This window comes from Pelobates fuscus, chromosome 8 (assembly GCF_036172605.1).
Source record: "Pelobates fuscus isolate aPelFus1 chromosome 8, aPelFus1.pri, whole genome shotgun sequence".
NCBI classification, from domain to species: Eukaryota; Metazoa; Chordata; class Amphibia; order Anura; family Pelobatidae; genus Pelobates; species Pelobates fuscus.
The window spans coordinates 31,916,577-31,944,371 of NC_086324.1; the positions used below are offsets into that span (position 1 = coordinate 31,916,577).

The 27,795-nt window shown below is 37.4% G+C and overlaps 1 protein-coding gene across 13 annotated transcripts in view; it reads right to left on the reverse strand.

Moving 5' to 3' along the window:
- The window catches only part of BAZ2B (bromodomain adjacent to zinc finger domain 2B), a 217,099-nt gene that overhangs the window by 15,893 nt on the left and 173,411 nt on the right, over nt 1-27,795 (reverse strand). For 4 of the 13 annotated variants that reach the window (XM_063429641.1, XM_063429642.1, XM_063429644.1 and 1 more), the window contains 17 exons: nt 25,461-25,745; nt 23,415-23,475; nt 23,181-23,289; nt 22,169-22,270; nt 17,965-18,175; nt 17,185-17,277; nt 12,890-12,951; nt 11,414-11,479; nt 10,449-10,514; nt 8,170-8,214; nt 7,872-7,904; nt 6,713-6,778; nt 4,634-4,774; nt 3,485-3,739; nt 1,741-1,955; nt 1,502-1,576; nt 684-918 (listed from right to left, as the gene is read on the reverse strand). In XM_063429641.1, the coding sequence (XP_063285711.1) occupies nt 684-918; nt 1,502-1,576; nt 1,741-1,955; nt 3,485-3,739; nt 4,634-4,774; nt 6,713-6,778; nt 7,872-7,904; nt 8,170-8,214; nt 10,449-10,514; nt 11,414-11,479; nt 12,890-12,951; nt 17,185-17,277; nt 17,965-18,175; nt 22,169-22,270; nt 23,181-23,289; nt 23,415-23,475; nt 25,461-25,745 (2,120 nt within the window). The remainder of the gene's footprint in view (nt 1-683; nt 919-1,501; nt 1,577-1,740; nt 1,956-3,484; nt 3,740-4,633; nt 4,775-6,712; nt 6,779-7,871; nt 7,905-8,169; nt 8,215-10,448; nt 10,515-11,413; nt 11,480-12,889; nt 12,952-17,184; nt 17,278-17,964; nt 18,176-22,168; nt 22,271-23,180; nt 23,290-23,414; nt 23,476-25,460; nt 25,746-27,795) is intronic. The other 9 variants (XM_063429646.1, XM_063429645.1, XM_063429653.1 and 6 more) reach the window with 9 other exon arrangements.

Here is a 27,795-nt window from a genome sequence, read left to right on the forward strand (position 1 = left end):
AAATGTATAGGTAAAATTAAAATTAAATAGATTCCTTCAACCCATCTAAGATGGGTAAGCAGGTAAATAGAGGGAGCAATGGAGAGTGTACATCAAATTCTCCTTTAGCATATGTAAGACAATAGGAGTTATAGCCTATAAACAGTGGTTAATATAATCTGAAGGACAATGCTGCTAAATACACCACTATTCTAATTCCCTTCAATCTCCTTGAAACACCTTTGTGGGTGTTCTATGCTAGGGCTAACACTTCAAGTAATGTCCCTATATTGATAATACCTGCTCTGATCCTACTCCAAATAAAAAGATTACATATTCAACTACAAAGAAAAAACACAAATAAGTGAGGTAAGGATTCCCTTAAGTGCATAGTGAGTGCTCTAGTGAGGTGTAGGGATATCCTGTTAATACAGCCAAAAAACTGCTACAAAACATATCTAATGGGTGCCAGAGTTTTAGACTGTTTAATTTAAATTAAAGAGAGGTTAGGAGATAATAAAATAGACTGGGTCAATCATTTCAAAACATCCAAGAACAAAATACACATCAAAAACACAATAGATTAGTATCTGTACAAAAGAAATTAAATTAAGACACGCTTCATAAACTGTAGTAAATGTAAATTTCTACATAAATACAGTTACAACACATATTTCTGTGGGTTCTAAAATTATTTGTTATACCTCATCATCACAGGTTTCAGATTTTTTCCCTTTTTTGTCATCTTCGTCGTCATCGTCATCCTCAGCCTGGTCATCACTGTCATCGTCCTCATCATCATCATAGTCACTGTCAGGTCCCTTCCGCCGGCGTCTCCGCACTTGAGTTGGTGTTCCCAGAAGATGCTGCTCATCCCCTCCTTCACTGCCGCCCATGGAGTCCTTTTTTCCTGTTTTTTTAGCGTGTATCATTCTCAGCCTTTAAAATAGAAAATATATCATCAAACCAATGCTAAACCGTCCATCAACATAACATTTTAAATCAGTTACTGCAATTAATACAACTACAACAAATGTACATTATTTCCAGCTCAGCATACAATTAATACAAGCATGTGATATATCTATATATTTAAAAGGTTTTCAACTTTACACTTTTAACACACTTCTCATTACAACAAATACTTATTAGCTCATTCTTTATAATCAATGACAGGAGGATCTCACGCACCCACTGGCATAGAAACGTTGGCATTTCTACTTGTAACTGTATTTCATCACTGTTATTATTACCACTTTTGTGTTTTTATTATTATTAGTCAACTGAATTTTTAAAGTTAAAAAATATTCTGCAGTGCTGTACAACACATTAAGAAAACACAGAGGTATACGGTGATTAAGCAAATTGAGATTGACAAAAAGAAAATTGTGACAAAGTGAGTTTACATTTTACAAGTAGTTTAGGGGTGTTGTGTTTTGTACTGAAGAATGCTTAGATTCATTCTGCTACATACCACTTATCTGGAGATCAAATGTATCAGTGAAACGGAAGAAATACTTACTTGCGTAGCTTGCCTTCAACCATCCACTTATCCCTTCTTAAATTTGACATGTGGTCAATACTTTTATCGATTTCACTGGAAATGATATAATAAAAGAACCGATGAATAAGCACGTGACATAGTGGATATCCTTCCATCCCTCCCTCCCAGAATGCCCCCAGCAACCTATTTCAGAATCTATCTTCCCTTCCAACTAACTATTTATGAATCTGTTATAATCATATTTTTTTATGAATTACCTGACTACACTTTTGCTACATGCAAGCTCATTAACCAGAAATGCCAGAACTGAGGATTTCTGTGCTGGAGTGTGTGCCTGGAAAGATTTGGTCTTAAGACTTTCGGTAAGATCAGATTGTACACAGTGGGCTTCCATAAAGATCTGAAGTATCTCTGAAACATTGTCGCGGTTTATCCCAATATTCATCAGATGATCACCGAGAGCAGTTTTAGCCTTGAAAGGATAAGAAAAATAAACAATAATTACATGATGAAAAAATATACTTCTTTAACAAAAATTACAGCATCTGGCTGGGGATCTAAATTTTGGGAACTCTACTTTAGAGCAGCAAGATTTCATTTGAGGGAAGTGGGGTTAGATCTGTCTAAACTTCCTTTACCTAATCCAAAGTGCAGATTCACTATTCATCTTAGGGAGGTCCCACTCCATTTAGCATAACACCAGCTACTTTGCTTAGGAGCTGCTTCTCTTTCATCCCCCTAAAGAGACACTATAGTCACCAAAACAACTTTAGCTTAATGAAGCAGTTTTGGTGTATAGAACATGCCCCTGCAAACAGTGCTGAATCCTCTGCCATTTAGGAGTTAAATCACTTTGTTTATGCGGCCCTAGTCACACCTCACTGCATGTGACTTGCACAGCCTTCCTAAACACTTCATGTAAAGAGTCATCTAATGTTCACACTTTAGCAAATTCGGTTTGATTTTATCTCCTAGAAACATAGAAACATAGAAACATAGAAACACAGAATGTGACGGCAGATAAGAACCATTCGGCCCATCTAGTCTGCCCAATCTTCTAAATACTTTCATTAGTCCCTGGCCTTATCTTATAGTTAGGATAGCCTTATGCCTATCCCACGCATGCTTAAACTCCTTCACTGTGTTAACCTCTACCACTTCAGCTGGAAGGCTATTCCATGCATCCACTACCCTCCCTGTAAAGTGATACTTCCTGATATTATTTTTAAACCTTTGCCCCTCTAATTTAAGTCCTCTTGTTGTGGTAGTTTTCCTTCTTTTAAATATAGTCTCCTCCTTTACTGTGTTGATTCCTGCTCTGTTAATAGCTTGCCAGAACCTGCAGGTGCCTCCTGTGTGTGATTAAAGTTGAATTTACAGAGCAGGAGATATAAGTTACTTTAGAAGTTTGTATCTGATTGAAAGTGAAACCATTTTTTTTTTCATGCAGGTTGTGTCAGTGACAGCCAGGGGAGGTGTGGCTAGGGCAGCATAGACAGAAACAAAAGTGATTTAAATCCTAAATGAGCAGTGAGGCTGCAGAGGCATGATCTATACACTAAAACATATTCATTAAACTAAAGTTGTTTTGGTGACTATAGTGTCCCTTTAACCCCTTAAGGACCAAACTTCTGGAATAAAAGGGAATCGTGACATGTCACACATGTCATGTGTCCTTAAGGGGTCAAGGAAGAGGAATCTACAGGGAAAGCAGATAGGCAAAGTTCCAGGTATGGACCTGCAACATATTTCCCTCCAAACATTTCTACAAAGCGTGAAAAACCAGCAGATGGTTTGCATAGTTCTTGTTAAAATTAATATCAGATCATGGCATGGACAATAGAACGGAATTGAAAAAACTATGGAAATTTTAAGGATTACTGATTATGAACCCTTGATAATCTAGTTGCTGTGGACCACAACTTTCAAAACACATATTATCGAAAATATATTGAGTGCCACAAGTGGCTTATCATTGGATAACTACTTTAATAGATATACCTTGTATCCTGGTGGGACTCCTGGGTCACATACAGCTGCAGACAGGAGCCTGACCAGCAGGTCCTGTAGCTCTCCCATGCTGTCACCCATATTCAACAAGCCTTCTTGTAGGACACTTAGTGTGGGGACATCAGCATGCACATCGAAACCAAGCACCTTGCCAAAGTTCCGGAGGAACTGTACCACCATAAGGCAGTTGGAAAACGTGCTACCAGAGAGAACAAGACCAGGTATACGTGGTAGTTCTGGTAAAGGCTACAGGAACAAATAGAAAATAGGGAGAAAAAAATGAAACATACATAGCAATAAAATAAACATATTCTTCAGAAAAAAATACCTGTTAAAGAATAAGTAGAGAATTCCTCTCTATAGAAAATATGTCATAGATTATCCATATAATGCAGAAAAGCATGGTTTTACACCAGAAAGTTTGAAGAATTCTTAAAGACTGAAAAATCAAAGGTCACAATAACCATGTTGCGAAAAATCTTCACTCCACTATTGTTCTAGATTGGCTAGTTTGTTCTAAACTTTGCGAACCTCTTGTCAATTCTGCATAGTTCTCAGTGTACTAAATAAACATTATTGTGGTAACAATATGGTGACCATTAAACTATCAGGATAAATGACATGCCAAGACAAGATCACCAAACTGAATTGGCAGTGTTGTAGGACAGGCATGGCCTGACTATTAGATGTATATGGCTTATTTTAGAGACAAACACAAACTCTACCTACAATAAAGGTTTGCCAGAAGATGAAAATCAGCATTTGTAGTAATATTTCACCTTTAAAGTTTGAGAGGACTTCGAATGGAAAACAAAAACACAAAAAAAGTACATTACATTTTCTGTTTGACCAGTAATGAGGCTGGTTCTATCTTCATACATGAGTTTAGTTATATTATTTGATGGCACTTAATATCCCCAGAACAAACAACGTAAATGCATGAAGTGTTAGCGAGGGGCAAATTGGAAAGTCAGAGATGTATGTCTCTCCCCAGATGTAAGGAGTGAAGTTACATGTAGATGGGGAAAGCTTTTAAACTGTGTCATTAGATGCAGGTGCTTTCCAAATGCCAGACGACCACTGCCCATTGTTGGTGGAAAAAGGGGTGTCGCAGTGCAAAGGATGAGAACATCTTTCTACCTTTTGATCAGCTAAGCACATATCTTCAGTCGGCTTTTTAAGTTCTTTTGCCAGCTCCAGCTCCAATCTTCGCTGTTCAAGTTTCCGTTCTTTGTTCAATCGTTTTTCGTCTTGTTTTTCTTGCTTCAAACGTTCCTTCTCCTGCAAGCAGATAAACATCTCTGAATATTGGTCAATACTTTATACTCTGACAATTTCCTTTTGTTATGTTTTTAGTAATATAAAAGCGCCACTCTCACAATCTCATGCATTGTACCTCTAGAGTCTTAACTACGTCTCTATTACATTATCTCCTGGTGGTGAAAAAAGTATGACTTTGACAAATCTCCTTATCTCTTTATGAAATATTAGTCTTTCTGAACCTATTCATGGTAAGACGCAAGGTCATACATTTTGACTATCAATCCTGATTTCAAACAGAAATCCCTTACCAGTGCAATACAGGCACCATCTGTAGATTATCTTGCACTAAGCATGATGTGTACTAAAGCAGTGATCTTCAACCCAGTCCTCATGGTTCACCTACAGTCCAGATTTGGTCAATATCTCCATTGAAATAAAACAGGACTGTTGGTGGCCCATGAGGACTCGGTTGGAAAACACTATATTAAAGGGTTACTGCAACCAAAAATAAGTGTTTTAAGAAAACACTGTTTTGGTCACATTAACACTTCCTATCTAAGCTTGAATCTGGGAGCTGCTTAGACAACTTGGGAATGTTCAGCCCTTAGATGATTTAGCATTGTAACTCCTCTTGTTGAGCTGAGCCATGTTTACCAGTGCTGTACCTACAGCTGAAAGAACTGCGAAAATTACATAAAAGTAAACATTAAAAAAATAATACTAATAAATAGAGCTTAAACAGACGTCCGTATCAGAGTGGAGGACAGGTTCTCCCAGCCACCTGATTCTCCTCCGCTGGCATCACTCCCTCTTGCTGGGGAGGACATGGATGGGGGAGGGGTGTGCTGCCATTTGATGTCTGTCGGCAACACGCTGAAGACAGACGTTCAATATGCATAAAACTGACATTAGCGGACAATGACAAATGAAGCCCCCAATGATCTCTGCATGTGCAGAATCCAGGTACCACGGCCAATTCAAATGATTGAAGTGGTCATGGTGCTTGCAGTAAGTAACCCTTTAATGTAAATAAAGAAAGCGTTAATACATCGTTCCACACGTTAGGGTGAGGGGAACATGCTACATACACACAACACTTGTAGACTTGTAATGAAAGCAACACCCATGTGATAAACTTGCTTAGGAGGTCATTTTTAAAAATGATATAGATTTCCCACTTTTAAACAGAGACATGCTTTTCAGATGCCATCAGTAAAGAGGGTTACGTTAGAATGTCTCCTAATGATAGACTTTGCAAACTAGAGCTTTCTTTCCACTGCAGGAAGAGAGTGACGCAGCTGGAGACTAGATTAGATTAGAGCATGCGAGTTCTGCAATTGGGATATGGCATGTGACCTTATAGTGGACATTTAAAAATAACATCTCACTGAAAATGTATCTTACCATGGTGATACATCATATATTTAATTGCTTTGGAAACCATAACTACTTCATCTCAATATGAAAGCATCAGCATGAGCAGTGAGGAAAGGGCAGCGACTGGCTGAGAGGGTCAGCTGACACACACACATACATTTTTGTACTTTCCTTGCTCTCAGCCAATTACACCCAACTCATAACTGCTCGCAATATTCCATCAACATTATCCCTAGCAGACGAGGAGAGGGATAAACCGGTTTATGGGGATAGATTGTTGTAGGTGGGTTCTCCTGTTCTGCCCATCACTCAATCTTTGCACAGATTCTGAAAAGCTAGCTTTTTCACAAATCTATACATTTGCTAGCATTTCTGCTAACAAAATAAATACACATTTTATTTTTATTTTTTTAGTATTGTCATGATAGATAAACTGAGAAGTTAAGTTCTAGTGACTTACGGTATATGGTAATATTTGTGTTCAGATTAAAGAAATACCTGCTGGTTTTTAAAGTTTAGTGGAACTTTAAATTCCTTGAACTGTGATCATCTCCATAGCATAATCGCTATAGCACTTACCTCTGCCTTTTTACGAGCTTCTACTGCTTTCATTAGCATGACATGTTGCCTTCGCCTCTCTCGCTCCTAAGAGAACAAGTAAAATCAGGCGACGCTCAAAAAACAGCTTGACAGACACACAATATTTGGTGAACACACAGCCAAAAGTTGCAGATTTAGCAGTGAATGCTAAAAATACAGGGCATATAAGGCCGGGTGTGCGTCTTTTAGTGGAGGTTTTAGAAAGCAGGTACACAATCAAAAGCGGCAAGAGTAAAGCAATGAATAATGACGACGGTGTAAAACACAAGTGTACAGAGTATACTCATGGTCAGTTACAGTGTGATGCTCAGTTATAAGCTCGCGAGCAGACCATACAGCTTAAAAACTGGCTGAAACAGGTCTATTACTTTACATCTGCTTTTTTGTTTGTTTACTTTTTTGGGATAAGCCAATTGACGAAGGGATCTGCTTACTTGAAAATGTAACCTTTTTTTTTTTTTTTACTATACATTAAGATGTATAATTTCACGATTACATTTTCTTAATAATGGACTAAATGAAATAAATACAGGTATGTATGGCTTAAAGCATGCATGAATGAAACGACTGTCTGAATTGAGAGTCCTTGGATGCATTGCACAGAGCTACAGTAGCTGCACTTTGTTTTCTGTTTATATTTTTATCGGATAGAATTTGAGCCAATCAGTAAAGATATTTAGAACGATATTTGTAAAACTAAAATGAAAGCAATTCACTCTTGAAAGTAAAGCAATCACCCTGGAATCCAATGGAATGTTCCTGCTGATTGCGCCCTATAAACATGGCTGTTCGCTATGCAGATTTATGTCCCTTAAGAACGAGCCTGGAATTTAGATTTAGGTACAATCCCATGTGTTTTGAATGCAAAAGAAAGCAGCACAACTGCTTCAAGGACCAAAATATATATCCCGTCAACTTATGCAATATTTGTTTTACAGCGTGCTAGACAGCAACGTGAGATAGTCTTGCACATATTAGTCGTTTTCTTTAAAAAGCAGCAGATGTATGCAATGCACTGTGCTGTTAAGCCATGCAGGGGGAATGTAGTATGATAGCTGGTCACTTGATGCATTGCTATGAGAACCAGAATCACAACCAAAATCACGATGCGGTGTTAGACGTACAAAAATAAACATACCCATACCATATCTATTCTATGCCTCTCCAACTCCTGGTAGAAAGAGTTGGCACATCATTACGAAACAGAAATAAACTCACAAATCACAAAACCATTTTTTAAAGAAGTCAAATCCCCACAGAAGACCCCAAACCAAAGCAAGCTAATAAATAATATACAAGTTAAACATTATAATGCAATAAATTTAATACACACAATTCCATTGCTGCTGTTAGAAGACAACATTTCTTCCAGCAACAGCAAGTAACATAATATAAACATTAGTTAAGTCACAGACCTATCATCAATGTATACAGACCTGATGTTTCATAAGGACTGCCTGCTGCCTCCTCATTTCCTTCTCCTTTGAAAGAAGCAGAAGAAAGTTATTAAAACGATGGTAGGGTCTCATAAATAGCACTGTGTGATTCTAGGTCAGGGGTAGGCAACCTTCAGCATTCTAGATGTGGAGAACTACATCTCCCAGGATGCTATTACAGCCATAATGCTGTCAAAGCATCAGGGGAGAAGTAGTCCATGTAATCTGGAATGCCAAAGGTTGCTTACCCTGGATCTAGGTACTAGTGGTAAACGATACTGCACATAATAAGGTATTGCGCCAGGATAAAATGTATCAAGATGATAAGTTGAACAAATGTATGGGGTCATGGAATTCAAGCATGCATTACCAGGTGAGAATCTAAAAGGCAATGGCATTTAAATTATTTGGTAGAAAATCCCAAACACGTTGTAGTAAATCTATTAATTTGATTGACTGCTGCCTAGTAGCTAAATATGTAAACTTTGATACGGATAAAGGAGTATTTACTTCAGGATCTACGCACTAGTTCTTTGGATAAAATGTCTCTGGACAGAAAATGTAATGTCAGTCATTATGAACGCTCTCCTCAAAGAAACTTAAAAAGAGTGATGGGATGGGCCCGTGGCTCCCGGCATTATGGAAATGTTTTGATTTTATCGTTTTCGGTTTTCCTTTTTCTACTTTGTTTCTGGTGCTTTGTTGTACTAATCTTCTATATAATTGAATGTTAAACATCTTGGATAACTGCAAAGTACTGAAGAACTATTGTAGACTCACTGGTTTTTTAACTTTCTGTACATTTTTACAAAACCAAAATATTTCAGGCATTTGTGATCACAAACGGTTTGCCTTTTATGATACGAAGTATATGCCTGTGACTAAATAAAGAACTGAGGTCCTGGAATTACCGCACTTTTATTGAACTGACGTTTCTGTAATACTAAGTCAGGTATAAAGGTAGATGTTCTAAATGACTCATTTACACAGCTCACTTTACAATAATATCATGTGACGCGGGTTCTGTAAGGCCATAGAGCTGACACAAAGTTTATAATACATTCCAATTAGATTTTTTACAATCAGTACATGGCTCAGGGGGGTCTTGACAACGGAGGCAATTTAAGAATACTTGAAAAATTACAACAATTAAAATGTTCAATACCAACCCCTACTATAAGTGGAGAAAAATATTCTACATAAAGTATTATCCAATCTAACTTAAAGTCCTGTTCGAAAGGTTTAATAATGTTCTTATCAATATAGAGGTCATATTTTTAGAACTTTGTGGATTTATTTTCTTAAAAAAAAACAACAAAAAAAAACAGAAAGTCCTTACTATTTGGATCAGCAAGATCACAACAGGTATATTGTCAACTAACATGGATAGAAATGAATCCATTTGATGAAGGAATGTACTCAGGACAGTTGAACTAGACATGCTGGGCAGGGAAATTTTATTCACAACACTTCCTTTCAAATAAATCCGTTAATCAGGATTGGCTGAGTAAACGTGGCCGTTTCCTGGTTTCTGAAAGTGCTGCAGGTATGCAGCAAATGAGGGACATATGGAGGAGGGCAGCATTTCATTTTTACTTTTTTATTTTATATTTTACTAAAGCATTGCAGAACGATTCAGCACTAATGTGAACTGTCCCTTTATTTTTTGTGTTTTTAAATAGATCAAGGTTCTCTGCAATATAAGACGGGGTAAACACAATGTAAAAGCACCAAATCAAAGAACTGTATATATCTATGGTTTTCGAACGCTTGTATTGCTGTTCACTCTCTTTTCTATCAGTCAGTATTACAAACGCACAGCAAAATGAAAGTGGCCAAGAAGGACAACCTCTTGTTTTTTATTACTTCCTAAGAATTCCCTTCTCTAGTTATCATTTCTTTCTAACAGACAGCAGAAAGGCCGAATTCCTTGTGTTTATGAGTCTGCTACACACAGTTCATTTCTGGTATGTTTTTGTAAAAGGTTATCCATTTTATTTGTCAATCTCTTTAAACATTATAAAAAATAAATATATAGAGATATATATATATATATATTTCAGAGCAACGAACATGCAGATGCAGAGTGTACACACACACAGACGCACACATGAGTGTTACTTTTTGTTTGTTTTTAGATGTTAATCTACTAATTAGGATATTCTTTTTAAAAAATAAAAACAAGTCATTAAAGCTCAATCCCTTCTCCTAGCACCCAACGCACATTTGATATAAATAGACGTTTGGAATGAGAACTGATGCTCGTTATCTAAACTAACCTTTATTCGTTTCTCGGCTTCCAATAATTTGGCATTTGCTGCTTCTTCCTTCTTTTTCTTTTTAGCCTGTGCATGCAAAACAGGTCTCAAGGTCATGCAACAGCACAACTAAAAATCTGCAAACTTCATCAGATTCATAAAAAAAAAAATCTACATGCCTTCCTGGGTGACAGAACGATACAGGACACTGCAGAATAGAGCAGAATTTCTTCCTGCATGCTAATCAGCCGTAAGCCATTCATTTAAATAATGGCGATCAAAGGCCTTTCTTATTAATAGCTATTGGCATAGCATGAAAATATCTCTGAATATCTGAATTAGGATCTTGCGTAATGGTATAGTTATAGAAAATCAAACCAGATTTGGTTTTCATAACCCTGATTGGATGAGATCACCTACTTGCTAACAAAATTCTAAAGCCAGTAATAATTAGGTGAGACAAGGTCTTTTTTTTTTGTTTGTATGTATTATTTTTGTATGTCGCTATTTTTGTAGTTTGTTTCACGTTGTTAATCACGGTACGAAATGTTAGTAAAGATGAAATAAAAATCTCAAACCTAGGTTTTTGTTTACTAACTTGGCCTAACGTTTTCAACTGGTTTTCAGACTCACTGTTTGTTGAAAAACCTAAAAATATGTTATTTCAGAAAAGGTAAAATAAGGAAACCATTAATTTATATAGGTGAACTATTTATATATATTTAAATATATATATATATATAGTTCTAATTCAATAAACGTTGTTTACATCCTAGTATTAAAAAATGCTCAAAAAAACATTTTCCAGCTGTCTGCGTGTTTGACAAAAAGACAGAACAAATATTCAATAGACACATGCATCAAGCAACATCACAGATATATATCAGCAGAATTGTTATACAGGTTGCACCAAAACATGCGCAGACAATATTGCACTGTTTAATACATGTTTAAAATGCAGTAAACCATTTGCTAGGCCTTTTTACCTCTAAGATTTGCTGGGCACGAAGTTCTTTTTCCATTCTAATTTGCTCAATCCTCTTTATTTTCTCCTAAAACAAATACAACACAAGCTATACATGATGGTGCACTGTTTGCGTAATAATTAAAATACCCATATTGCCAAATTATAGCAACAGTCATCAAAACCAAACAAAAGTGTTTTCCCCCAGAATGGGATTTGTTTTTTTAAGCAGTACAAAAACAGAATGACTATCAATGTCATTCAAATTAATCTGAAAATGAAGTACCCATAGGTACCTGATTTCAAATATTAAAGAGTAAATTCAGAATGTTAGATTCTTGTTCTGTTGTTTTTTTTTTCTTCACCTTTATGTTATTAAATTACAGACCCCTTAAATACCAAGAAAGTGCCAGGCATATCGTAAGGTTTGTACAGAACATGCTCATCCTGTGAGCCATAGTGTGGCGTCCACCTTATTGCAAAATGATATATTACCATCAGGCTCAACATTTATTTATTTTTTTTAACAAATATTTTTGGAGATAAAACAAAACACAAACAGTCTGTCCCTGGTGCACAAGAAAAACCTATAAAAATTGAGGATTTGCCAGATTACCCTTTGATTGACCAGTCCCCAAGTACGAACAATTAATAAATGGAAAAAAAAAAATAATAATAAGAGCCCCAATCATTGGTACAGTAAATATGCAGAGAGAACTTTGCATTTCAAAGAGTCATATTCACTTAAGCTAGGGCTTTGGAGGTTTGACATTTAGAAAACCTTGCCTACCTAATCAATATCATTGTTATCTCAAAGATCTGCACAAGAGCAGGATAAACTTATCTTTCAGTTTGAATTAATTTATGTGTGAGTTCATTATCAAAAGCTTCCAAAAAACTTAATGAACCGTGGAAATAAAAATAAGCGAACAGCTGATTTAATTCTTTCAAACAACACACAAATTGCCAGCATCAAGAGAATAGTATTTACTAAGACCTGTCCTAATGCCTAAAGAGATTGATGTACACTTGCCATTAATGCAGTAGCTATTGTGCAGACCGTGTTTAACGGGTGCTATATGCAATTTGCTTTCTTCAATTAAAGCTATTTCAAACGGTTTTCTTTTTAAAATAAAACAAGTTTTGTCCCATGTCTGTGAAACATGACATTTGGAAAATACACATCTTTATGATAAAGGTAAAGACTGGTGTGGAATAGTGATGGTAAAGGTGGATTTTGATTGGCTGCAGTGACAATGTACCGAAACGCAAGACTAATAACATCTTTGCTACTAGTAGCTACTATCAGATTCTGAACTAGTGGCTGTAGGCTGGACATATCAAACCAAGGGAATTTTATACAAAGAGACTTTATAAACCCACATTGTGAATGCTGAAAAGCAAGAGTACTTTATATCCAAATAATAATAACATTTAATATATGAATATGTGTTTAATGTATTTTTTTGGTAATTATCCGTTTCAATGCAGAAACTACCTGTTGTTTCAAAAGTTTGATTTGTTCCTTCTGCTTTCTTTTCTCTTCTGCAGCCATGATAGCTAAACAAGAAAAACGAGAGATTGTAAGGGTTACGGGAGAATGGTCTGTAAATAAAAACTAACCAGCTCTATTTACACGATATCCAAATTCATTTTTAACAACCTAATAAAGAGTTTCATCTCATCAGGGCTGAACGGTCACATGAGGTTTCTGCACAAGCTTATAGCGGAGATCATATATAAATATAATATCCGTTAGATGCTCACCCAGTCTCCACTCCTTCAAAAAATCATTAAAAACTCACTTTTTCACAAAAGCGTACCAATTAAACTGTTAATAGCTCCCAACTGATTCCTCTTCTGCAACTGTCACTAGTCTAATACTATCCTTACCTTTTTGTGTCATTTTACCCCACTCCCTCTAGCATGTAAGCTCATTGAGCAGGGCCCCCAACCCCTCTGTTCCTGTGTGTCCAACTTGTCTGGTTACAACTACATGTCTGTTCGTCCACCCATTGTAAAGCGCTGCGGAATTTGACGGCGCTCTATAAATAATATAATAATAATATAATAATAATAATAATAATAATAATATCCTGGCACAGACAAAATGCAAATTGACTTAACCCCTGTGATGCCATGCATGCATACTGCACTATGGAAAGAAGGAATGAGTGAGCATACCCTCGCATGGCATTGTAGATTTAAGTGCATTTCTTTTTGTACTTATCTCCAATACCTCAATATCCGGTACTGGGTTGAGATAAGGAGGAGCTGTCACTTCTACAAAGGTGACAGTTTTGCTTTATACAAGAACACTATCGATCGTGCATAGCAAAATGTTACCGCTTGGAAGGGCTACATCATGATACAACATAAATATTCATAGGAGAAAAGTTTAGAAGGGAACGATCACTTGCTACGATTTTTAATATATTGTTTCCTTATTCTCTACATTTTACAAAACTGTATCTATGAGGTGGAAAAAATATAATTAAATGTAGAAATCCACACCTCTTTATCCTGAAACTTGGTGCCTCCATCTCCCTGTCAATCATTGTTATAAGTTATGCTTTACATCTGACAATCAGCACAGAGAAGAGGAGGAATTTAACCATTTCTCCTTCTTGTTTCCAATGTTTGCCCAGGCTGTGGCATCATTTACAAAATCCTAATTTTAATGGAGAATCACATTTAAAAAAACAAAACAAACAATTAACACAAGTTGAAGGTGATTTTCAATATGTTTGGATTTCCCAAAGAAGTTAAAGTTCTCTTTAAAGATGAACATGTCATAAAACTTTCTTAAATATCAACCTGCGACTAGCCAAGCCTAAATGATTTCGAAACAAGCCATGCAAACATTCCTAAAGGGGAGGAACCTTATTTGAAGGATGTACAAGAGTTATATATAACGGTTAGTTTTACCAGCAATTCTCAATGTGCCCAATTTCAAAACAAAGATTTAAACAGCAAGCTAAAAATATAAATCTTGAGGGCAGAGCCTAACACTTGAGCGGACGAGACGCCGTTTGCCTGAGCTCCCAAGGCAAGAACTTAAATCTAAATAAATCGACTATCCCAGAGTACAATCCACCTGAGAAAACTATTGCCTTCTAATCCTCACGCTGCGAGCCGATGCCCTTCTTGTTCCCGCAGACGGGGAGGAAAGTGTGCTGCAGGACTGGGGCCTACCTCACTTTCTCACCGCTGAAGGTAATGCTCTCCTATACAGCATACCCCATGGAAGTCCAAAACACCTTCCGAAAAACCAACAGGGACCCCCAGCACACAGTATTGGCCGGAGATCGCAGAAACCGCAGGTATATACGAGCAGCGACTCCCAAGATATTGGCACTATGCTCCAACACCCGACAGCCCGCAAGATGGCAACACCGTTGGAGCACGACACAAGCTCCACCTCCTCGGAGCGGGCCACAGGAGAAATCCTGGACCCCCCAGAACCTCATACACATGATACAATGCCTGTAGATCAAGATGCCTTGACACCAGCCACTAAACTGGACATTAAAAATCTCTTACTGGAACTAAAACAGATGTCTGCGGCCGATATGGACCTGATGAGAACAGAGGTCCAAGCGATGACTGCAAGATGTGCAGCAAGAGATAAAGGCCTTAAAAGAGGACTTTCTCCAATGTCAGTCTTCCCACTCAGAACTGCAAACAAGATTTGATTTAGCTGAGGACAGAACTCGGTGCACTAATATTAAACTCCGAGGTATACCAGACGCAATTGGCCCAGAGGAATTGCCCCACTACCTCAGGAGACTCCTAGCGGTACTGCTGCCACAAGCTCTGGCGAAGAGATTGATCCTAGATGGCTTCTTTCACATAAATAAGCCAAGACAAGCACCTAAATCAGCATCACATGATGTGACCATCAGATGTCAAACTATAACAGATAAACAGCGGATCCTAGCTGCGGTGAAAGGCAAGTCTCCCTTGGACTTTGAGTCCTCACAACTTCTCTCCTTCCAAGACCTGACAAGGAGTACCCTACAGTGGAGAAAATCACTGGGACTGGTGACCCGCCGGCTTCAGGAAGAGGGGATAGTCTACAAATGGACACTATCAAGAGCCTTAACAGTCACCCGGTCCCGGAATGACACCACGCTGAAAATCATATCACCTGCCGACACTGAACCATTCCTACGAAGCCTGGGGCTTCCAGAGCGGCCCGATCTGCCAGGGAACCCAACAACATCTCATACATGGGATCCCTCAAAGATGACCCTCTAGAACGAACAAATACATGGAAGCAGCTACTTGAAGTACCCATGGGCTCAAGGCACTGCAGTATTATGATTTTTTATTCTTCTTGTTTTAATTGTTTTCTCTGGTTCTCAACAATTTACTTAATGCAAGTTACTTAATGCATAACTGCTGACCTGGGCTTAATCGCTTAAGTGAAGTGCATCCTACACCCACGGAAGAGTCATTACTCTCAATGTTACCCCCTCCCCCACCCCCGTGATCCCCTTGGTTAGGGATTGCAATGCAGCTCTTTAGTAAGCACACAGTCTCCAGGCACACTATAAAAGCAAAGGCAAATCTATCCCGGCATACAGGGTTCGATACATAAGGCACCGCGGAACCCCCTATACGACACCACACTAACATGCCAGTATCATAGTCCCACAAAATTTTAGCCAGCCTGAGGCACTGACACAGTTAATGCACGTCACATCTAGAGATTCTATTGGAACTGGAGGGAAGGAGCTGTGCCGCACCTGGGGACACCCCCACCTTAACTTGCCTGAACACCGCCTCCAGTACGTGGGTAGAGCGGTGAGGGGAGATCCACAACTGTACTCTGCCAATGAGCCCCTCTCAGTTCATTCCTCTACAGGGCCTTTACTTATGTGTCCGTTGATCGTGTTGTACACTAAATTGAAATGTGGTTAGCAATATCGCCGAGTCTGTACATGTAGCACACCCGGCATAGTTGGTGACCTACACCTGAGCATGATCAAGGCTAAGGGTCCAGCCTCCAGGGGCACCTTAATAATGCACCCAGTCCCAGTGGTGTATCCCACATGCAATTCATATATACCGTAACACGGCTCAATTTATTGTCTAGTCTCTACATGCCTAACCGATGTCTTAAAGTGGAAAATGCTGTAGTAATCCAGTATCCTGGAAGTGTGTCTAGCTTGACTTATTTTCTTGTTTACATGTCTGAAGCTAAGCTTGAATAATTATATAAAAATGCGCAGAGTCCCCAACGCCATAATCATGTGTTACTATGTCTGTTCATCTGTTTGTCTAACATATGCGCAAATAAAATAAAGAATTAAAATAAATGTTAAAAAATATATATATGTATATAAATAAAACTCCCCAAAACATCTTCATATACAAATTGTTATAAATGTTCTCTCGCATGGCAAAGATATAGAACACCCATAACATGTAAATGAGAAAAAGTCAAGTGAGAATTATAATGAACGATAATGAGAAGCAACATGTTGACATGTTGAACATGATAAAGGTAATGTCTCCAGAATGGTTGCCAATACAAAAAATAGTTAGATCAATGAAAAGGATATTATAAGATAAAGCAATAATCCATTACCAGGAATCTGCATTACTGAAGTCATATGGATTCTTCAAACTATTATATTATGTCTAAATGTGTCATAATACAGGTTTTTATGATCACATTGTGGGGGTTTTCTCTCCGAATGAAAAGGTTTTTTACTTGTTTTTGTTTAAGTTATCGCTGATCACCATATCAAAATAAATCACGGATGATGTTTTGTAAAGACGTACCTTGCTGTTTTTTTGCTTCTTTAGCAGCTCTTGCTTGTTCCTGCTTTTGAAGCTTACGAAGAAGTTTGATTTGTGCTGCTTGCCTGGCTATTTCTGTAAGGCAGAAACAAACATCATTAACGTAAGATCCGGTCTCACCTAGAATATTAATCACTATTATCAACCATGTTTGATTTTTTTCTCCTTTGAGACTGAAATCATTATAAAGTGTTGTGGGGACACACACAATCACAATTTCCACTTGCCACTAGTGACAGACAATTTGGCCCTGGCGAGTAGAAATTCACCCATGAAGGGTATATTATGGCTTGAAGTGGTGAGAACCAAAAATATATATATGAATGTAGAGCGGTTTAAGAATGTCTCCAGAATCTTAACATGGTATTGTTTCCCTTAATAAACCCTTCAGCATTATATATCTTTTATATTGCATAAATTAGTTATTTTTAAATATTAAATCTTAGGGCAGCACCATGGAAGGGAGCACATGTCTTGCTTGAGATTGGTGGAGTTTTAATATGTCAGTAACGGTTATAGTATACAGTCAGTAGAGGTTAAGGGACAAAAGTACGAGTGATGCTTTTCTCTAGGTAAGTATAATTGGGAGAATGATTGAACTGATTGCGGTAACTGCAAACAGCATTTGTAACTCACACCAATCTTAGGTATGTATGTCCTGGCACCTGGCATTGCACTGAGATTAGAGGTCCAGCGTGACAGTGTGTCCTGCACAAAGTCAACTACACCTTGTAATACGACTGTTATTTCTGTAAGAGTCACCTTGCGCTTGAAGCTTCCTTAACAGCTTTGCATCATCATTTGTTACAAGTTCAGTGCTGCCCACATTGGGTGGTCGCCCTTTTCGTCGTTTTATTCTCGACTCTTCTCGCGCTAGCTGCCTCTCTGGATTAGGAGGCCGTCCTCGCCGACCCTCCATGGCTCGGATCCGTGGAACTATTTCCTCATCATTCAAAAGACACCACTGCATTCCCTTTAATCAAACGCACATAAGTAAGGTAAATGTCAAATCGCTATAATCACATCTAACCACACAATCTGCATGCGATCTCAGTGCCAAAATAAAAGCTCAACACAAAGTATCACATTTACTTACTTTTTCAGCTTGCAACATGAGAATAAATATGTTTTAAATTTGAAAATATGATGACATTTCAATGTTTCCAAATTCTGTTAATAATCCTCAAGTACATCAAATAGTTCAACCGGCAGCCCTAAATCAAAGACGTCCAAGTCATGTCCTGCTCTCATCGGCGTATAACTCCTACAATCCCTAGTGGGCTATAAACTAGCGACACTATAAAGCAGGCTTCCCCAAACTCCGGCCCTCCAGATGTTGCTGAACTACAACTCCCATGATTCTCAGCCTATCTATTTCATTAATAGAATCATGGGAGTTGTAGTTCAGCAACACCTGGAGGGCCGGAGTTTGAGGAAGCCTGCTATAAAGTGTATGTTTTTGCTATATTCCTAACAAAAAGATTTACGGATTCGGTATATATTTAAGGAGCCAATGACTTGCAATACAGACCCTTAATCAAATGATTACAGTGAAATGGCAGCATAACATAAATAATTGGTTGTTTCTGCCGTAACACAATCGGGACTTATTTGTTTAACAATGAATTATAGAGAAGGGGCAAGGGAATAGAAAATAGTTCTGCTATCCCGAAAATGTGCTACTACTTTGTCAATTGTCTGCAAAAGTTTCAATTCACTAACTCAATGATTTGTGCTCAGTAACAACTGATCTGTAAAATCTATGAAAATAGTACAGTTAAAAAGACCATTTAGTGTATAAGCCCCTATAAATCAGATTTATTTTAGAGCAGTTCATGTGACAATAAGCAAACTGTCAGTTATACAAATGAAAGCGGAGCTTGACATAGGCCTCTGCGAAGGCTAAAATGTTGCACTTTCCGTTTTCAATAAATCTGCCTTTTTGAAGACATCTTGAGTGCCTTGACCTACACTTTCTACTAATATCTACTGAATTGGGTTTTCACCAACCCGGTCCTTGATGACCCTGGTTTTCACTGTGAGAGTGCGTTATCCTTTATTTTGAATCAACTCTTCACACATAGAGCATTTTAGCAAGCTGAAGTGCTTTAGGTGTCTGGAGTGTACCTTTAAAATCTCCTTTCCCAGATCCACTAACACACTACTAATAGGTTAAGTAAGGTCATATCCCATTACTGCATAGAACAACACCAGCTGAAAGGTATATTGGATGCTTATTTTTATTTTTTAAGCTGCTGAATAATAAGCCTGTCATTTTACACGCTCTCACACATACATGCACACACACACACACACACACACACACACTAGGGAAAGCGCAACACACTGCCACTGGGATCCAACAGTGCCAAAACCTTCACTCTAAAATATAATGTAACTACTGCAGATCCCTAGAACCTTCAGATTACTAGGGATGGCACATGATTGGAAATGAGAAGGCATCTAGTAACTACAATGGGCCCAAAAATGTAGCCCTTCTCCCAAAATAATAATTGAATCTTTTAAGCAATCAAGTAGGGCTTTCTGCTGTTTTTCCCTGTTTACACAACAGGTTAATGGGTTCATTTACTGCACAGCGAGAGCATCCGTTACAATGATTATTACCAACAGCCAAAGGGAAACTCGAAAAAAACTGTACATATACCCAATAAAAAGGATACCTTAGTGCAGGTTCACTAAACCTCTTTCACCGATTGGGTCTATAATGTGTGGCAGATAGCTTTTAAAGTAAAATACATGGATGACATTTGACAATAGGGATTTAGCACTGTCACGGGAGAAGAAAGAAACACAGGTGATTTCGGCTGTAATCTTAAATCACATTCCTCACTTCCCAACTGCAATTAGTTTCCATTTCTTTGAATTTATTTTGATGAATGATGAAACACAAGGGTGGTTCTGATTTTCCTGTGTAGTTAATGATCGGACACACAGCAAATGATGCACATTTGTTTACCAGTACAAAGTAATGCTTTGTAAAGCTGAGAATGTGACACACTGTAACTGGCACTGATTTTATGCTAATTTATATGCACCGATCTTTTTTTAAAAAAAAAAAATCCATCGCAGAACACGGGAAGGCAGTGTGTGCAAGTGATGTGTCCTGGAACATCTGAAGAAGGGGGTTTATATGGAGGCTGTGTAACCAACATGTTTCACTGGTTACATGTATGGGTATATGTGCTGAAAAGTACAATATGTTCATGATATCTGATAGTACACCCTCTGTTGTAACTATGGCCTCAATTTAATATATTGGATAAGCTTCCCAAATCATTTAATGGTTTTGGTTATACTTTTTTTGAAAATATCAATATATCAAAAACTCATGAATAAATGACATTTGCAATATTATTTGTGACCCTACGCTTAAAACAAGGAACTAAAGAACTAAAAGATTCTTAGAAAATATCCAAATGGCATTCTTTAATGTAATTATCACATGCTTCTTCCATAGAAAGCAGCTGTGACTCAGAAGTTCTTAATAAGAATTAGTAGGTAAGCCCCTTTAGTTACCACGCCAGGTCTATACTGTAATAAGCGCGCCACTAACGAAGCCATCCACCGCTCTATGCTAACTGTAAACTAAAGATCAAAAAGTGAACTCCTATGATCATCTTTTTCCAACAAGTCTTCTAATCAGGCCTGAAATCAAAGCCACAACACTCGTCTTTATAGTAATTATTTTGCTTAGATGATTTTAAAATATTTCTTTAAAATTTTTCCTTATCCTTTTAATATTTTGCCGACCGTTCCTCTAACATTTACCAACTCCAAAGAAAATCTATCGTCTGTTGCTCGTCCCCAACCTGGACATCGCTGGAAAAAGGCAGATTGATTGAGCATTGAAGATGCAGACCTTATTATGAGTTTTTCTAAACAGGGTATGTTATAGGATGTGGGGATGTGCATAGTGGGTTTTCATCCAGGTAGTACAATGGGTGAGTTTAGCATTGCTATTATAAGTAACTATATGCAGGGGGACAGGGTAGGAGACCTCAGTGCACCACAAACTTTGCAAGGAACATAGTGTACATTGCTCAGACTGGCACTTTGAAAACAAAATGTTAATCGAAAGACAGACATGTATAATAATAAAGTGACATTTTTCTTTGTTTTTGCAAAATCAAACTGTGTAAATTTTACCCGCTATGCCTTTGGACTATGTGTTATGTTGATGGCCAATTGTACACCAGCGTTTAAAAACCAACACAAAACCAGATGGTTTAGATACACATGTGATCTAATCACTAAGCAGTGAGTGTTGGTGAGGCCACACCGAACATACAATGCATGGCAAAGATTTTGAAAAGTTCTCCCATTGGGTCAAGTCAGCATCACTCAATGTTTAGTAAACAGAGTCAAAAATGTTCAACTTTCTAATTAATAATAAACAAATTTGGATGAGCTAAGAAAAAAAAAAAGTTATATCCTTAAGCGGCTATCGTTTTAATATGATGTCCAGATACATCCACAGTATATTTAAATCCCACAATCTTCACCAATTTATTGAAGCATCGTCTCAATGCCTGAAAGTGAGGCCAAATATCTTTTCGTATATTAGCTTTACAATCTAATTATGGCATGTGCTGTATAAAAAGAAAAACATAACAAGGTCATCGCGCTTTGTACAGACTGCACACAATAACACTGCAAAGTGCAAACATCTAATAACATGGACACAAAACATTACTACAGACACACAAGCAACATCACACAACTACTGCTAGTACACATATAATAAAAAGCATCAAACAAATTGTGATAAATTATTTATTATCACAATGCCTTTAATTTTTTATTTCAAAGCGCTAACATTTAAGGCAGTTTGTAAAAATTGACGTGTAGCCAGCAATTAAAGTCAGATTTCTAAGAAATGTGACTTTGATGCTATGTTGGTGTTAAAATAAAACTTAAGTCTATAGTCCAAATATTTCTAAGATACCTGTGGTCCTTCTCTCGCTTCATAGAAGTCACCCACTCTTATTTTTGCACTGAAGCTGAAATTGTCCCTTGAGATATTCCTTATTCCATGTCTGCCGAGATACTGAAAAAATCACAGATTTTTTCACTTGAGGTTTTGCAAAGAATGACAATCCATGTCTGTTGCCCTGCAACCCTACAGATGTGGCAAGCCCCATTGGCTACATAAATGCTAACACAATAGTGTGTTACAATCTATGGATTTCTACATCACATCAACAGAGCAAACCCAGAACAGTATTCATTGGTCATTATTCCCCTTAGCTATAGAACATGCTGAATTGTGGAGAATGATTTCATTGTACTACACTAATACATTTTTAAAAAAAATCCTCTACAGAATTGAGGTGGAACAAAATAAATATACAAATTTAATTCGACCATTGAATTTAATTTTTTACCACCTTCGTGTTTAAAAATCTTTATGTGCAAGCTCTATAACAGAATTCAGAGCAACCAATGTGGAAAAAGTATGGCAATCGTACCATCTCCCATTGGCTGCCATGTGTATCCATCTAATGCACAAGAATATTCGGTATTCCTGACAACAGAAAATGATACCATTCCTACCTCCATAAATAATTATTTACTACAAGATCTATTAATGCTTACTCATTTATTTATTTTTTTCTTTTCAAATTTGGAGAGCTGTTTTTTTTTTTTTTTTTTACCAAGATTAAACAAGTACCAGTTAATGTGCAACATGTCTATATCCAAAATAGGAGGCTAGGACCACGACAAGAATATTCAAAGTGTTACCACATCTAAGTCACCAAACAGCTGTTTAACTGAGAAATTATAAAAACACAGTCAACAAGACATTTTACAACACAGACATTTACAAAAGTGAAAATATTTATGATGGATGTTAAATATAATTTTTTAATAATAGATGAGTACATAAATTGTACAGCGCTACGGAGTCTGATGGCGCTATATAAATAATAAAATAATTTTTTTTTAAAGAACGATACCTTCATTACTTCTGGGTACTGCCTGAATTTCTTTCCACATGGTGCAAAGTAAGTCACTTCTCCTTGAAGACGTCCACCAAAGTTCTTAATTCTGGTTTCCCTTTGCCAGCTATATAAGACAATGTTTGTTTTATTTAACGGAAACGGTCTCTGAATAATTCAACACGAAGGATCACACTATCATTTTGCAATGCAGGTGCACGTATATTGGCTTAAAATCTAGTAGCAACATACCCATATTCTAATGGCATTCTCAGCTCTCGTTCATCTGTTACTCTTCGTCTTTTGCCTGAAACTTAAAGTTAAAAAGGTTACGGCACATGAAGGTGCGATACAACCACATTGATTGATTGACCTTAAATTTTGAAATATTTTGAAAGTTTATTCATATTTATGCATCACATGCTCAGAAAAGGAAGAAAAAAAAAAAAAGAAGAAAAATACAAAAAACCCTGACATTAAGAGAAAATCTTTACTTTTTCCCAATTAAACCCGTTGATTTGCGATGGGATCACCTCTGACAGAAGTTTAAATAGAAATAGTCCACATATTGAATGATAACTTTGCTATATTAGTCAATATGCACATCAGTAGTAAAACAACAAAAAACTGATGTGTCATGTCCAATAATTAATGAATCAATGTTAAAATGCAAATATAAAAATATAAAATTGTTTGTAAACGGTTTAAAAAGAGCCAGCTAATGCTCTCAGTCAATGAAAGGCCAGCAGGAATGCTCTCTGTGGATGTTACCACTGGCCACTAAAAGACCCTTGGCATCTGGCAGGGACCCAGGTAAGAGGGCAAACTGTTACAAAACAGTTTGCCCATTACCAGTAAATAAGGCCAGGGTACGCCTGGCACCATAACAACTACAGTGGACTGTGGTGATTATGATGCTTGGAGTAAGCCTTTAAGAATTTTCAGCCAATCTACAGAGAGTTAGTTACCATAACAGCTGCAGCATTTATTAAGGTGAATCAGGATCAATCACAGAGAGGTGCACGGAATTCCCCTGCCCTCGCCTGATGTAGCCGAACAATCTTAACATCCTGCTATCGGTTTGCGCATGATAGATAGAGTGTCCTAAATGTATATATAGAAAGTCATGTTCTTGGACTATGTATGAAAGCCTTTGCCTGCAGCATTTTTCCCCCCCTGGGAAGTATCCCTTTTACTCACTGCAATATTTGCTTCAGTAGTTCAGTTGAGGTAAGTATATAACAAAATTACATCCGCTGCATTCCTAGTTGTTGAACTACCATTTTCCCACAATTCACTGGGCAACGCATGCTCAGGCATTTTTTTTTATTCCTGAAATGCTGTCGGATCATGCTCATGAAATCACAAGAGTAATAATGATTTGTGTTGTATGATAAATGTATTATAGCTTGGCATCTAAAATATTGTTAAAGAAAACTATAGCTACTAATTAGCTCTTGATTTTTCTATAAAAATGTGCTCGAAGTGACAAAGTGAAGATTCCCCTTTAAAAGGAACTACAAGCACCATAACCACTACAGCAATACTACAGGCATATAACTAATCCAGCAGTGCAGAGCTTCTTAGCTCAGGCAGGGAGCAGTCCCTATGTAATACGTCAAATCATTCTAAAATGGTTTGATTACTTGCAGTGGGGAAGCCAGGGTACTCCTGGTACCATAACCGCTACATAGGCAGTAGTGGTTATGGTACTTGGATTATTTCTTTAAGAATGACTAATCAGCAATTGCTGAATATTTAATAGGTTACTCTAAGCACCAAAAGAACTTTAGCTTAATGAAGCAGTTTTAATTCATATATCATGCTCCCGCAGATTCATACCCTGGCTATGACATACACAGCCTACCTGAGAAATGGTTTAATTTACAATCAGATTTACAGCTCAGTGTTCTTATGTTAGAGGTTTAAATCTCCTGCTCTGTTAAATGAATTTAAATCACAAACAGGAGGCTCCGACAGGCTCTAGAAGACTATTAGCAGAGCTGTAGACAAGAAATTCTAAATTAAACATTGTGTAATAAAGGATGTTTAAACATTAGATCTCTCTATACAGGAAATGTGTAGGAAAACTGTGTAGGTCACATACAGAGGAGGTGCGGCTGGTGCTGCATAAACAAAGTGATTGAATTCCTAGTTGGCAGAAAATTGAGCACTGATACTGCAGGGTCATGAGCTAAACACCAATACTACTTCATTAAGCTAAAGCTGCTTTGAGCATTCCTTTAAAGACATAATGGTTTGACTTATAAAAATGTATATTTTTCAAATAAAACATACCACATGGTGTGCTTGGGCTGAGAGATGAAGATGTACCAAGAAAGTCTGGGGACTGTGCCTCTGGACAGAGAGCGCCTGGTGCGGAGCTAGGTTTTTTTACCACCTGTAGGTTTAGGGGCGTGGAGAGAGCCGTGATATTGTTCGTTGTGCTGGTCACAGATGAGGTGGTTTTGTTAAATTTCAATAGGGATTTCTCTCCTTCTGTGTCACTATCAGAGTCATCGTGATCTTTATCGTCATCTTCTTCTGACCCATCTGAGTCAGATACTGAATTACTGTCAGATTCTACAAACAAAAAAGTACAGAATTTAACTTTAGAATAACGATGTGCAAATACAGACCTTTCTATACTTCTATTGGTGCACAAAATATAACTGGTATACATACATAAAGAGAAACACACAACCCCCCTCCCTCTCTCAAAAATTAAATAAATAAAGGGAACACTTAAACCCTTAAGGACCAAACTTCTGGAATAAAAGGGAATCATGACATGTCACACATGTCATGTGTCCTTAAGGGGTTAAACACAATGTAACTCCAAGTCAATCACACTTCTGTGAAATCAAACTGTCTACTTAGGAAGCAACACTGAGTGACAATCAATTTCACATGCTGTTGTGCAGATGGGATAGACGACAGGTGGAAATTATAGGCAATTAGCAAGAGTTGGATCAGCCTGTAGTGTGTTTTTCCACTTTAATTTTGAGTGTGACTCCAAATCCAGACCTCCATGGGTTGAAACATTTGATTTCCATTTTTTTATTTTTGTTCGATTTTGTTGTCAGCACATTCACTATGTAAAGAACAAAGTATTTCAGAAGAATATTTAATTCATTCAGATCTAGGACGTGTTATTTTTGTGTTCCCTTTATTTTTTTTGAGCAGTTTGTGTATATAATCTATATAATAATCTATACCGTATAATCTATTCATGTTTAGGTGAGTGTAGCCCTCTTGTTTCATATATATTGTATATATATATGAAACAAGAGGGCTACACTCACCTGAACATGAATAGATTATAAGGGTGCTGCTAGCGCCATTTAGCAAAACATACTAGATCAAGTGCACTCATTCATTCACTAAATGGCAATTTCATGGCTCACAAGATTGTAATCGTTTTATTTAAAAACACATCTACTAGTTAATAATAAAAATGGGGGTTTAGTTATAGTATATAATCATACCTTGCATAAGCCTGCCACATCGTCTTTGTACCCCATTCTTGGCAGGTCATATCCTAGCAACCTAATGTCTGATATATATATCCAAAGAGGTCGCAGCACTCACTGGGTCAAAAGATCCAATCTTTATTTTAAATCTTTGAAATCACGATCAACGTTTCAGTCCTACATCTAGGACTTTCATCAGGATCAATACATGAAGGACGTTGATCGTGATTTTAAAGATTTAAATAAAAATTGGACCTTTTAACCCAGTGAGTGCGGCTATCCCTTTGGATATATGGATACTAAAGCCCTGGCTATTTAGCACCCGGCAACAAAGGGACATTTAAGAGTGAGTGTAAGAGATTATTCATTATATATATATATATATATATATATATATATATATATATATATGAAATCCTCTTGCCACACACACACAATAAATGGAGGCTGATTCCCTGGCTTGTCATTTAAAAGCAGCTGTCAATACTAGGACTCCCGAGTTTAATGGCTGAAGCTACTCAAATCTGCCTCAACTGATATCACCCACCACTTACCATTCACCATTTTGCAAAGTGGAAAAACATCAATAAAATGGCTGGTATCCCAATTCATTTCCACTGCAACTCTACCAGAACACTATAAATGTGTTGGTGTTGCCATAGCAACACTACCGTGACCCTAAAAAAAGGGGTTTATCCCTGATGGAGTTGCCATGGCAATACCAATAAATTGGGACTGTCATGGTAGCTTTTGCTGTCTAGCACACAAACCAGGTGTTACCTTACATTTATCTCCTTATATTAATCAAAGCTTAAATCAAGGTTCTGTTTCAGTTGCAAATCTAATTTACCCATAATCCCTCAGTATAATTATAAAAGCACGCATCATGGACAGAACAAAATGGCCGCACCAAGATACGGGGATACGGCACAAGGAAGAAACGATAATAAATATACAGATAATGGAGACAATTGGCAAGGAGGGCGGTATAATCGTTAATAGGTTATTCACTAAACACCAGATTTTGTCCATTCGGTTGGTGAAAAGGACCGAATGACGGCGGCACTGGCAATTGGCAGATTTACTAAAGCCAAATGCAGCCAGGATTCTGTCGATGCGGCTAATTCTGTAAAATTTGTTCGGATGTGAAAAATCACTAA